The sequence below is a fragment of the Rhinolophus sinicus genome, chromosome 1 (genome assembly GCF_057876585.1).
Source record: "Rhinolophus sinicus isolate RSI-liver-muscle chromosome 1, RSI-T2T, whole genome shotgun sequence".
NCBI classification, from domain to species: domain Eukaryota; kingdom Metazoa; phylum Chordata; class Mammalia; order Chiroptera; family Rhinolophidae; genus Rhinolophus; species Rhinolophus sinicus.
In genome coordinates this window covers 209978271-209991287 of record NC_142501.1, presented here as the reverse complement: position 1 = coordinate 209991287, position 13017 = coordinate 209978271, and the positions used below count along the sequence as shown (strand labels likewise).

Here is a 13017-nt window from a genome sequence, read left to right as displayed (position 1 = left end):
CTGTTTGGAAGGAAATGCCTGTTCTTTCCAGGCATTCAGGAGCCTGTGGGAAAAGGGGCGGCTTCCATGTCAGTCACTGCTAGGCGCTGCTGTGGGGATCTCTGCAGACAGTGGAGTAGCCTCACCTGTGCCCCCCGTGGGATCACATTCTTGAATGTTCCCTGAAAGTCGGTTCCAAAATGATGCCTTTAGTCATTAAATGTCTGTCTTCTCCAAGTGTGAATCCAGCAAAGGCCTAGAGAAAAGGCAGCTGGAGGCTTAGGTGATAGCAGAAGCCAGGCAATGGAGGTTATTCAGGTAATATTTGCACGGATATTCACTGAGTGTGAGACTTGTGGACACTGCCTGGCACTGCGTAGTACAGAACAGGTGCTTCAGCGAGTGTTTGTGTTTTAAATTGAGTTTCTGCTGCGGTTGGGCACCATATAATAATAAAAATCGGTGACCGCTGCATCTTTTTTATACATGACATCCTCATTTAGCTCCATCAATAGGTTCTGCCACTTTAGCTGAACGGCCTGTAAGGAAACCAGTTTGCCCACAGACTAATTGATCTAAACAAGAGTTAAGTTTCTACAGCATCTCATCAACGTTGTAATGAAATGACGTTGAATGAAACGACCTGCTATAGCGTTAAGGCCCCTGTGCCAGCTCAACTCTAGGTGCGCTTTGGGCCATCTCACTCATGGGCTCCGTCTTTTACTTTTCCATTGGGCCTACTTCCAAGAGACCCGTTCTTGTGTCTTTCTACCTGGCTCTGCATACCAGCCTCTTTACCCTCAGGGGCCCAGGTTCCCATCCTGCCTTCCAGATACAAGTTCTACAGCCCGTGCCTTCTAGAAGCTTGATATCTAGTAGAGACAACATCAGGGTAAACATGCAATTATAACATGGGGTGAAAGTGCTGTCGCAGCAGGAAGCTGAGAAGGGCTGTGGAAACCCGGATCAGGTAAGCAAGAAGGGCAGGTGTGGTGGGCTCAGGTTGGACGGCAGTAGTCAGAATTCTCAAAGGCAGAGAAGCCGGCAGCCATGTGCTGACACAGAGGAACCATGATGATTCAGCGGGGTTGGAGGGTGGCCCAGCAGCTGGAAGAAGGTTGGAGAGCAGGCAGGGGCTGGTCATAACTGACCTGGAGAGCCAGCCTAAGGAGTGCACACTGCATCCTGGGGGTACTGGCGGGGGGAGGGGGCGGTGATTGGAGAATTTGAATATGGAATCAAGAGTTCTGATTTGCGTTTTAGGACATTGTGGGTGCAGTGTGGAGGCCATTTCAGAAAGTTCAGACTGGAGACACGCAGACCAGTCAGGAGGCTTGTGCAATTGGTAAGAGATGATGAGTCTCAGAGAATTTTGTAATGAATTTATCAGGGAGCATTTATATTATTAGTGCTGACTAGAGCCCAAATCGCAAAGAAACAAATAAGAGGCTACCTGGTTAAAGGAACGGAAACCGAGCAGAGTCGAGAGTCTTGGGTCCAAGACTTGCTTGTACCACTGAGTCCTTCTGTGACCTCCAGCAAGTCACTGTGCCTCTGAGGGCAGGGTTCTCCACGGGTAAGGGCCCTGGGATCCACTTTAGTCAGCTCTCAGCTCTACCACTGCTCTGCTGGGTGAGCCTAAGTAAGTTACTTAACCTCTCCGTGCCTCATCTGTGAAATCCTCTCCCTCCTCAAAGCGCTACTGAGGATTTAATGCGAGGATTTAATGCGAGGATAGAAAGCACAGTACTGCATCCACAAGAAGCTCACAGCAAGAATCAGAAGTTGGGGTGGCTGGCAGTGGGATTGACACCAGGATTTCTATGTCTGTAAAATAAGGGTCCTAGACTTGTTTATTTCTCAGACCTATAAATTCATGAATGATTTACCGCTATCTCCCAGACAGTAACTCAGGAGCTGAGCTTCTGGCAACACATTGAACTATGCAATTTGCAGCCGGGAAGACTGGCTTAGCACACCTCCAGGTGATGACAGGAAATTGGCAGACAATGGCAGGTAAATTACCTTGTGGCCTGTTTTATGACATTCATGTTCCCTACTGAGTCACGCAGAGTCTGCCATGAATCCATCTAAAATTATTCTCGGGGTGCTTTAAAAATACACATACACAGAACACGTGTGTGGACGGGCCAGAGCACACCCACCATTGCTTAAGAGCGTGGCATAACACCTGAGGGAGTTGTAAAGACAGTGCACCACCGACCACATCGGCACAGCCAGGAGAAGAGTCCAGAAGTCCTTAACAATGCGCCTGCCACCAGACCACAGTCTTTGAAGGAAAGACCACGCGAGGACAAAATTCCACAAACCCAGCAGTGCCACCTAATGTCACCTGAGTGGCAGAGCGAAGGCCTCCTGTGCAGAAACAGTTAACACATCTGGCCTGAGGCTGCGCTCCTCTGAAAGGCCTGCTTGCAAGGTTGGCCCTGGCCTGCTTCGGGCATTGGGCACTGGGCATCGGGAGGGTTCCCACCACTGCCAGAACCTGTAAGAGCGGCTCATGGGGCCTGAACGGTGCAAACAGCATGGTGTCTGCTGAACACCCGCTTTCCTTCTGCAAGGGACGGGAAGTGTGTGCCTGCCAAGCACGGGGTGCCTATGTGACGCGCCCCTAATAAAAACCCTGAACTCCGAGTCTCTGAGGAGCTTCCCTGGTGGACACTTCACGGGTGTTGTCACAGCTCATTGCTGGGGAAATCAAGTGTGTCCTGCTTGCCTCGGCTGGGAGAGGACTCGGGAAGGCTGCACCTGGTTTCCTGTGACCTTTGCCCCAGGTGCCTCTTCCCTTTGCTGATTTCGCTTCGCATCCTTTCACCGTAATAAATCACAGTCCCAACTACGCCTATGTCCAGAGTCCTGTGAGTCCTCCCAGTGAGTCATCGCACGTGGGGTGGTCTCGGGGACCCCTCCCAGGTCCTCAGGAATCTGTCCAGCTCCCGTTCGACTTCACTTCATATCCAGTTTGCACATTGGTGGTGCTTTATGTCCCCCCCCTCCACTGTGTGGTTCCCCGGGGAACTTTAGCTACCTGGGTGGGAAAGAAACCTCTAGACTTCTAGACACCCGAGAATACCTGGCTCCCATGGCCGTCTTTTAGCATGAAAACTAAACACGATGAAAGAGGACGCCTCAATTGCCAGGGACAGTCAGGAGAGTAAGACTGTCAGAGCTTTCTGGGTTCCCCCCTCCACCACCTTTGCACTGAGCGGGACTGGTCTGATGCTTGGGTTTAATTATGTAGAACGTGAACAAAGAAAGTTTCATTTCCTATTTGGCCTTAGGCAGAAGCAGAGAGAAATGTGTACTCCCAAATATCCTTCTTATTTAAAAAAAAAAAAAAATTAATCCTGAGCCTCTCTCCTGCTGGAACATTCTGCTGAGAGATTGCATCGCCGTGTTTACAGTGGGACAGCACAGTTCTGCAGACCTGCTATTCACCCTGAGATAACGTTTCCCACTCCTTGCATGGCCTCTGATTGGCTGGAATGCAAAGGGCGAGTATTTTCATTACTGTTCAAATTACTTGTGGCTGCTCAAAATCAGCCTTAATGGGCTGGCCCAGTGGCTCAGTTGGTTAGAGCTCCGTGCTCCTAACTCCGAAGGCTGCCGGTTCGATTCCCACATGGGCCAGTGGGCTCTCAACCACAAGTTTGCCAGTTCAACTCCTCAAGTCCCGCAAGGGATGGTGGGCTGCACCCCCTGCAACTAGCAACAGCAACTGGACCTGGAGCTGAGCTGCGCCCTCCACAACTAAGATTGAAAGGACAACAACTTGACTTGGAAAAAAAGTTCTGGAAGTACACACTGTTCCCCAATAAAGTCCTGTTCCCCTTCCCCAATAAAATCTTTAAAAAAAAAAAAAATCAGCCTTGAGGCAGCAGGGGCTTTCAAACGGCATCTCATCCAACCCACGTTCAGGGTGATGGTTTCCAGCACCAATTCTAAAACGACTTATTTGTAGAACAGGAGTGATGCCCTTAGCTTGCAGATAAGGCTGCTGGAAGGGTATGTGGTCCCTAGCATGATGTATATAGTAGGTGCTCAATAAAACTCAGTGTCTTTCTCCTGTGGGTCAGAAAAAGGATGTTCTACTTTTATTGTCTGAGTTTGTTCACACCAGCAGTGCCACTCCCGCGTGCTCCCTCCAAGTGGGCTAGGCTGGGCGACCCTCTGATCCCTGTGTCTGACTGCGGCCCCCATTGCCCCCACCCCTCTAAGCATACCTTAGCCAGCCCTGAGGGCACCCTGTTCCTTGTCCCATTATGTTCAGCAAAGGCATTTTTCCCAGAACTTTAGAAAATAAGGAAATGAAATTCTGAATCAAAGATGCAGGCTCCCCAGCTCCAATAAGCTGGGGAGCCCAGGGGCTGGAACAGACAGGGGTGGCACCCATAGTCTGGATCACCCAGACACCAACAGCCCAGGCCTAGAAAGAGCCCCCTCCTCCTGTGAGCCGGCAGCTCTGCCAGCTCTGATTCAAACCAAACCCAACCAAACCACAGGCCCCAATTTAAACAATGCAGCAGTATGTTACACTAGAGAAAAATTGAGAACAACCTAAGAGGTCACATCAGGAAGGTAGGATATCCACACGACACAGCAATACACAGCTCCTAGAAATCCTGGGGATGGAGAATTTTCAGTAACATGGAAAAATGCTTACAATATAAATATTAAGCCTAAAAAGGATGTAAGACAGCATATATGAACAATCTTTGGGAAAAAGTAGATTTAGACAAAGCCTTAGAAGTGAAAAAAAATAGAAAAATATTTTGTAAGATACCACAATGGTGAGTACGTGTCATTATACATTTGTCAAAACCCATTCAATGTAACAACACCAAGCAGGAACCCTAAAGTTAACCATAGACTTTGATGTGTCAAGGTAGGTTAATCGATTTTAACAAGTGTACCATTCTGGTGGGGAAGTTGACAGTGGGGGACGCTGTGTGTGCGTGTGGGGGGGACCAAGGGGTATATGGGAAATCTCTGTGCTTCCTGGTCAGTTTTGCTGTGAACTTAAAACTGCTCTAAAAAAAAGTTTACTAATTAAATTTTTTTTTGGAAACAATGACAGAATTGTCCCTTGCTCATGTTCCCACAGTCATTGCTTGAATCATTATTTTTCCACCCATATCATTCTATTCCAGGTTCAAATTTTGCATGTCTGCCCCTCAAGCCGTGAGAGCAAAGGTCCTCCACTTTCTGCTGGAGTTTCTGGTGAACTTTCAAGATGAAGCAGGAGGGCAAATTCCCAATCCCCTTTTAAAGACAAATGCGGACAAATCAGATTTCTACCTTGGGGTGATACCATAAGGACAAAATCAAAGCCGTGATAGCTGCAAGTGTTTGGAGAAACCACCCTGACCCCCTGGTTTTCAAACTGTTTATAGCATCAGAATCAGGTTTTCAAAGGAACTTACAGAGAGCCCCCAAATGTAGGAGTTAATGGGGTCTGGATCCCTGAGGCACCTCTGCACATCCACGGCTTCTGGGACGCCTTTGAGACGCACGTCCAGCCTCCCTGGAGGGGATGCTGGGCCTCCAAGCAGGGAAAAGCCTGAAAAGCAGGGAACCCCAGGGATGTCCACAGCCTGGCTCCTGCCTGCCTCTTCAGCTCCTGTCCTCTGCGTCCAAAACACATCCTGTGCCCCACACACATCATACCTGCATTTCTGCAAATGTTTCATAGCTCGGCCTCTGTGCCTTCGCTCCATGGTCAAGACACAGATTTCCATCACCTCCTGCAGGAAGTCTTCCCTCACCCCACCCCCGCCCCCATCCACTCTACCCCAGGGTGGAGGTGGGTCCAGCAGGAGCCAGCACCTCTAGCAGGTGGCAACACCTAGACCTAACAGCCTAGGCAGGTGAGAAGTGCAGACCAGCTGGGCAGTGTTCAGGGCTCTGGGAGAGCTGCATTAAGGACTCAATCCCAGAGAAAACAAAAGCCACCTATGGATCTTAACTACCAGATTCTCAAGTGACCTCTAGTTCTGATTAAAATCTATGAGTGCAAAGAGTATAGGCCAGGAAAAGGTTTCCATGCCTAAGGCTCCTCGTGACTCCTCAGACACCGTGCCACCTCCTTGCCCTGGAATAAGACCCTCAAGATCTGCCCCTGGGACCTCCGTAGCCCCCCACCTCTCCCTACAGTCCCAGGACACCCACGCTCCGGCCTCAAGGAACTGACCCCCCTATTGTTACCGTAGTCTGTTTCTGTATCTCCCACCTCCCACTCGAAGGCAGGGCCTGGTCTCTTTCTGTCTATACTCCCCTCCCCCAGTGTCCAGCAAGAGTCTGGCTCAGAACCTGCAGGGTCGGTACCACCCAGCACCACGGTAGCACCCACTTTTCCGTGTCTCCGCAGCGCCCCCTACCGGACGCGTCGCGCGGCCGCGGGCCACTCACCGGAGTGGGGGCGTTCACCACGGAGAGGTTGTAACCGTACAGGAAGGAGGAACCCAAAGCGCCCACGAGAGAGGCCACGATGAGCGAGCAGGACCAGTCCTGGGAAAGGAGAGGACAGCACGTCAGACCTTGGCACTCGACGACACACTGCTATTTCAGCTGAACTGCGCCAGTTTCGACCCACATAACGTAGGAGCAAAAAGCAAAGGCCAGACTAGGTTGCCAGCAGTAGCAGCTGGCAATTATGAAGAGCCATGAGCCAGGCGTTGTGCTAAGCACTTTCTGGTTATTATTTCGTGGGATCCACAGATCAGTATTATTTTCCTGGTGTTATAGGTGATGAAACTGGCACAGAGCTCTCCCTGTCGGGATGGGGACTGGAGCCAGGTGGTCTGGCTCCACCCCCCACGTCATCACCCACGGCACCACACTGCCTCTCCCTTGCTGCCTCTTCATCTGGGAGCAGAGTGTAGGGCTCCCTGAGGCTCCTGACGGCCACACAGACACACACCTACGCACGCCCTGCTCCAGGCAGAGTGGTGAATCCACAAGCCAGTATGACCACCTTGGGACAAGGCCCTGCAGACAGAATTACAGGACTTGGCCCGGAGATGCAGGCATTGGCCTCCATGTCATCCTGCCCTGCGGCCCTATCCAAGGATTGCCACAGCCACAGCAGAACCATGCAGCAGAATCATCTGGGCCCCTTGGCAAAGGCTGGCCCACTGGCAGGAGCTGGAGGCAGGAGAGGCTGCCATCCTTGGCTGGCCGGGGGCATATGGGCCGCTCAGCGGTTGGAAGGGACCCAGGTGCTCTTGGAAGGCAGTTTCTTTGTCATCATTCAATGTGTGTGTGTGTGTGTGTGTGTGTGTGTGTGTGTGTGTCCTAGGTGCCCGGCCCTGACAAAGCTCTGGGGACACAGTAAACAGGACAGATGTGGTCCACAGCTCAGGGAACTGTCAGTCAAATTCTCTTTGGAAGGGGCAACAGGACCCCAATAGCCAATTCCCTGTTCTGCCTACCTGGGTAGCCGCCTCTGGCATCTGCTCCACGCCAGACACCTCCTCCCCTCAACTGTGGGACCTGAGCAAGTTTCTTGATCTTTCTGGGGCTCAGCTTGCCCAGCTGTAAAATGGACCTAAACAACAGCATTGGCTGCATAGATGGTTGAGGGGTCAATGTGTTGCTGGACAAGGCCCCTCAGAGTGCTGTGTGCATGCAGTGAGCGTTCAGAAAGGGTGTTTACTCTTTGTTTTCCCTCTGCACTCCCAGCCATACAGCATGGCCGCTCCCCGCGTGACATGCCAGGATCTCTCCTGGCCTGGCCTGTGTGGCGACATCCATCTGAAATCGTCACTTCTGGAGACGACATATCTGAGAGCCATTACCAAGGTCTGCTCCCTGAAAGCTCCGCCTACTGTTTACACTGATCTCTGAATTCTACTCCACCTGAACCCCGACCCCTTTGCCTCTGACCGCTGTGTAGCCTTAGATCAGTCACATCGCTGCTGTGACTTAGCGTCCGCCTCTGTAAATGGGGATATTAGACACACTTCCTAGGATATTATGCAGAAGAAAGGAGTTACAGCACGTAAGGGTCTCTCACCTGTCCTGAGTTGGGTGCCCATGAGGGTCAGCAGCAGAGGCTGCACAGTGGGCGGGGGTCATACTTTTAAGGGTAGAGGTCTTGCTTCTTGCTCTCTGCTTCTAGGGACTGAGCCTGCTGCAGACAGGGAGCTGGTGACTGGATGGTCCCCCAAGGCAAGAGGGAGGATTTATAGGCCAGGGGAATGGAATCCATTAGCCCCCCAAACCCACGGGTTTCACACGTGTGGATTCAACCACTGATCGAAAATATTCGGAAACAAAAGTCACGTGGTTGCTGACGTGTGCTATGTGTTAAGCCTACGATGGGCAATTCATCTGTGCTGAACACGTACAGACTTTTTCTCTTGTCATTATTCCCTAAACAATACTGTGTAACAACTACTTCCATAGCGTTTGCACTGCATTAGGTATTACAGGTAATCTAAAGATGATTTAAAATACATAGGAGGATTATGTAAGTTACATGTGAACACTATGCCCTTTAACATAAGGGAATTGAGCATCCATGGACTTTGGTATTTGCGGGGGTGGGAGGTGGGGGGGGAGGGTCCTGACACAAATCCCCCATGGATACCGAGGAACAACTGCATTTTTCTGCAGTCAGAGCAGCTTGAACTGAATGGGATTCACTGACAAAACAGAATCACATTTTGGACAAGACGCCCATTCCCCATCCCGTTGTCCTGAAACTCATCCTCTGGGTCTCAGATCCGATGCCACCTCTCCTGATCCCCTGGGCCCCCCTGGCTCCCCACCTCATCAATCTTCCCTTGTCGGCACCCATCAGAGGGTGGAGAAGGACAGGTGGGAGCCATATTCCAGGTTCCCCTGCCCCCGCGTGGCCTGCCTGTGCCCACCACCTCTAACCAACGGTCTTAGGGGCAGAGGTGACTGCTGTGGAGGCAGGGAAGGGACACCACCCAGCGTGGTCTCATTACATGAGCACAAACACACTGCCAGAAGGTGCTGTCCGCCCCAGGAAACCACGGCTGGAATGTTGGAGCCCCACGGCCAAAGTCACAGGGACCAGGACACCAGGACGCAAAGGCAGGCCTCCCTGACCAAAGTCCTGTGGCCGGCCACCCACAGTGGGACTCCAAGCCCTCCATGGGGAGTACAGAGGCCAGTTTCCCTGTTTACCTGTTTTTTCCTCCCACCCGGTGTCCTGCTCCCAGGGCAGGCTCCACTGGGGGGCCCTGGAGGGCTGGGGCCCTGTATGAGGTGAGCTGAGCTGAGCTCCTGGGAGTCCATGCTTGTTTCCGAGGCGGCTCAGGGCCCGAGCTCTGCCAAGGCATCTCCGTGAGTGAAGAGGCAGAGTCCACGGAAGGGGGCGGGACGCCAGCACAGGAAGTGTGGCAATTTTCTCTTGTCTGAACAGGAAATGGGCAACGTTTTTATTTCCCTCGTTCCCAAGTCCTAACAGCAACTGGAAAATCCTAGACGGGAAACATGTCTTCTCAGGAGCAGGAGTCACTCCAGGGTATGGATTCTTCTTTTGGAAACTTTTTATTTTCCCTCTTAACAAGGCCAGCAGCTGCAGGGAAGGGAGTAACCGGCATAAACACAGGGCGTGTCCCTTTAAGGTTTGGCACTGAAGGGAAAGTTCGCTGCCTTTGCAGTAGAAGCCTGGTAGGGTTCCAACCCTGACTCCGCTGCTCATTTTTTTTTTTTCCTTTTCATGTTTTCAATTAGCATATATGTAATACACTGCCAATCACTACTTTTTGTACTGTGTCCTTAGGCAAGTCGCTTTGCTTCTCTGAGCCACCATGTTTACAAGTGCAAAACATGAAGCCCTCAGTGCAAAGACCATTCTGCATATTAATCATGCAGGAAACTGGGAGAACCGGCTCTTTCCGGAATTGATTTTCAGCCAGCCATCCTATTCCCTTTCGCAGACCTATGGTCCAGAGCAGGATTCTGACATGGAAACTCTCGGTTGCAACATGACATACAATAGCTAAGGATTCCCTGGGAAAACCCGGAGAAGGCACTGAGCCAACCTGGGGTTGGATCACGGAAGACTTTCTGGAAGAGTTGGCTGCTGGATGACTAAGCCTGCAGAGTATGCAGACAGAGAAGGGCAGAGTGGGGCGGGAGGACACTGAGGCAGGGCCTGCAGGCACGGTCGCCCTGGGCTACTGGGGAAGTGAAATAGTCGCGTGTGGGCGGGGCCTAAAGTGTGCAAGGGGCAGTGGAGGAGGAGGCCAGCCCCGTCACACCAAAGGCCTGGACAGTGGAGCCTTGACTCAACCGGGTGTGAGCACCGACCTGGAGGAAAGGTCTGTTTAACATGACTCTGCCATGTCCCTGCATGACCTGAGGCGGTGGCTTGTCCTCTCTGGACCTCCCCTTTCACACCTGTGAGGTGGGGATAATGATGCTGAATCTGCGAATTTCACACTTCTTGGGCAGTTTGGCAAATGCACTTGTGTTGATCTTTGTCCTGCTAAATAAAGGTGTATTACCAATATGGACATATTCCCTTCTGAGTCCTGTTGCCTTCCACACCCATCACAAAAGACAAGGAGAGCGGGTCAAGGTTTGAGGCCAGCTCCACCTTGAACTAGCTACATGGCCTTGGGCAAGTGGCTTCAACCCCCTCTGAGCCTCAATTCCTCACCTATAAAATGTGGGTGGAGATGCCTTGACTCTAGTGTGGCCGAGAGAGCCGAACGAGAGCCGTTTACAGGCCCAGCACAGAGCCTGTGCTGTCTGGCTGTTGGTTTTTGCATCTGGTTTAAAGAGAGGGCCCATGGAGTCCCAGTGAGGGAGAGAGGCTTTCTAAGTGTTATGGACTTCCTGGAGGAGGGGGCAGGTGCACTGGCCCTTCTGGTGGAGCTGGGGGATGGGTTTGGGCATATCCTTAAGGATCATGACATGTCACTTTCAACATCAATATCCCCTTGTTGAGAAATGGCCTCTGGAGTGGAGACACACCACACACACCCCAAACTCAGAAGGTCACCAGCAGACGGTATGATCAACTAAAGTGCAAGCCATCGGTGGCCTGTGCCTCACTGAGCACGTTATGATTCCCATGGCTCCTTCCCACCTCTGCTTCCAAGCCCTGCTCTCGCTTCTTGGCCTGACCTCACCTTCAGGAAGGACTGCCCCAGAGTCACCAGGATACTCATATAAGAGAGAGGCGGTAAGGAAACCAGGACTGACCAATTTCTTTTTCACCAAATCACTTTCTTTGTTATCTGCTGGGTCCTTTTCACTGAGTTTCATGGTTGCTTGTTCAGATTTGGGACTGGACTTTTTCCTGAGAAATAAGGAAAAGGGAAGAAGCCATGAGACATTTGCTATCACAGATGGGTAACATTGATCTGATGACAACACACATAGCACTTACAACCTTACGTTAAAAAACATTTAATGTAATGAGAAAATGCTCATGATATATATTCTTACTTGACAAAAAGAGGAAGGTACAAAACAGAATATACAATGGTCAACAATAAAAATAGATGTACTTATTAATAGAATCATATTCAAGAAATATATGTACTTAAACTGTATCCATGTATTTTTTTTTTCATTTAAATTTAAAGCGAAGTATTTATACATTCAATTATTTACTCAGCAAATATTCTTCAAGCCCCTGATATCTAGGTTATGGGGATACCACCTTGAGCAAGACAGAACTTGGCTTGCCCTCATGGGGCTTACAGTCTAGGAAAAGACAATTTAACAAGAAAGTACAGACTGCACATGGGGTATACGGAAGGTGAGTGGCCTGTCCCAGCACAGGCTGTGACGCTGCAGGAGACTGGGCTGCAGACATGATAAGCACAGGACAGAGCGCGTATTTATGTGCATAGAGAATAGGCTGCCTAGAAACAGCCAAACAGCAAAACAACCATTTGGCTGTGGTATTTAGCCAATGTTCCTCTTCTTTTTCTATAGTTTCCTAACTTTGTATCCTGGGGAGGGAGAGGGGGTAAGCCCACTTCTACAACTATAAAAACAAATTTTTTAAAAAACCACTTTTTTAAAAGAATTAAGCCCTATGGTCTCAAGTAGCCAAAAGACATACAAAGTAAAATTTTGGAAGAATATGGTTGATATACGATGGTAGGTTCTGAGGTCCAGAAGTCATGTGAGCTGGCCTGACGTGCGTGTTGGTTGGTGAGAGGCTGGAACCAACACTTGAGTGTCATATTTGAGGCACTCCACGGAGGGACCCCAACTGCCTCATGCCAGCACCCCGGGACATTCCAGCCCACAGTGCCTCCATGTTCAGGCCTCTCTGGTGTTTCTTGGGCTGCCCCGTTCGCTTAGTATGTCTTTCCTCCTTTTCCTGTTTCACTTTCAAGGTTCACTTCCTCTGCTCGTGTATCTGTTCCTCCTGGAAAGTCTGACCCCTCCCTCCTGTGCATCCCCCAGCACGTGCCTAGCAGGAACCAAATGGCGCCTGCCGACTGCTGTCCTGCGGATGTTCATATCAGCGACCATAACTTCTTCCTGATGGTTCATTGTCTGTGTCAACTCAGCTAGGCCATGGGGCCCAGGCGTGTGGTTGGACATCTAGAGAACAGGCAAGATGTAGCAGGTGCGTTTTGGAGATGATCAACACCACCTGCTGCCTTGAAGGAACGCAGATGACCCTCCCTAATGGGGGTGAGCCTCACCCAATCAGCTGAAGGTCTTACGAGCAAACGCAAAGGTGCCCTAAAGAGGAAGGACTCTGGCATCAAGATAACACAGAAATTCTGCCTGTATTTCCAGACTTCAGAACCAAACTGGAACATCAATCAACTCTTGCTGGAATGTCTAGCCTGTTGGCTTGCCGTACGGGCGTAGGGCTTGCCAGGCCCCACAATTTCGTGAGCCAGTTTCTTAAAACAATCTCTCTCTATCTCTCCCCCCCATCTCTATCTCCATATATATCACTACATCTAATACATAGATACACATCCTATTGGTTCAGTTCCTCTGGAGAACCCTGACCTACACACTCCTCACACTCGGGGACCACAGCTGACCCATCTGTGT

At 50.7% G+C, this 13017-nt stretch overlaps 1 protein-coding gene and 1 long non-coding RNA gene across 6 annotated transcripts in view; one reads left to right on the top strand and one right to left on the bottom strand.

Moving 5' to 3' along the window:
• The window catches only part of SLC2A9 (solute carrier family 2 member 9), a 150622-nt gene that overhangs the window by 116324 nt on the left and 21281 nt on the right, over positions 1–13017 (bottom strand). For 2 of the 5 annotated variants that reach the window (XM_088792890.1, XM_019716591.3), the window contains exons 3-4: positions 11188–11284; positions 6409–6507 (exon numbers count right to left, since the gene is read on the bottom strand). In XM_088792890.1, coding sequence (XP_088649016.1) covers positions 6409–6507; positions 11188–11250 — 162 coding nt within the window. In that variant the 5' untranslated portion in view covers positions 11251–11284. Of the gene's footprint in view, positions 1–6408; positions 6508–9156; positions 9346–11187; positions 11285–13017 lie in introns of those variants that run through there. The other 3 variants (XM_074321356.2, XM_074321361.2, XM_019716590.3) reach the window with 3 other exon arrangements.
• Positions 9360–10493, top strand: LOC109437388 (uncharacterized). The gene is made up of 2 exons (XR_002136245.3): positions 9360–9496; positions 9758–10493. It is a non-coding gene; the product is annotated as an uncharacterized LOC109437388 (long non-coding RNA).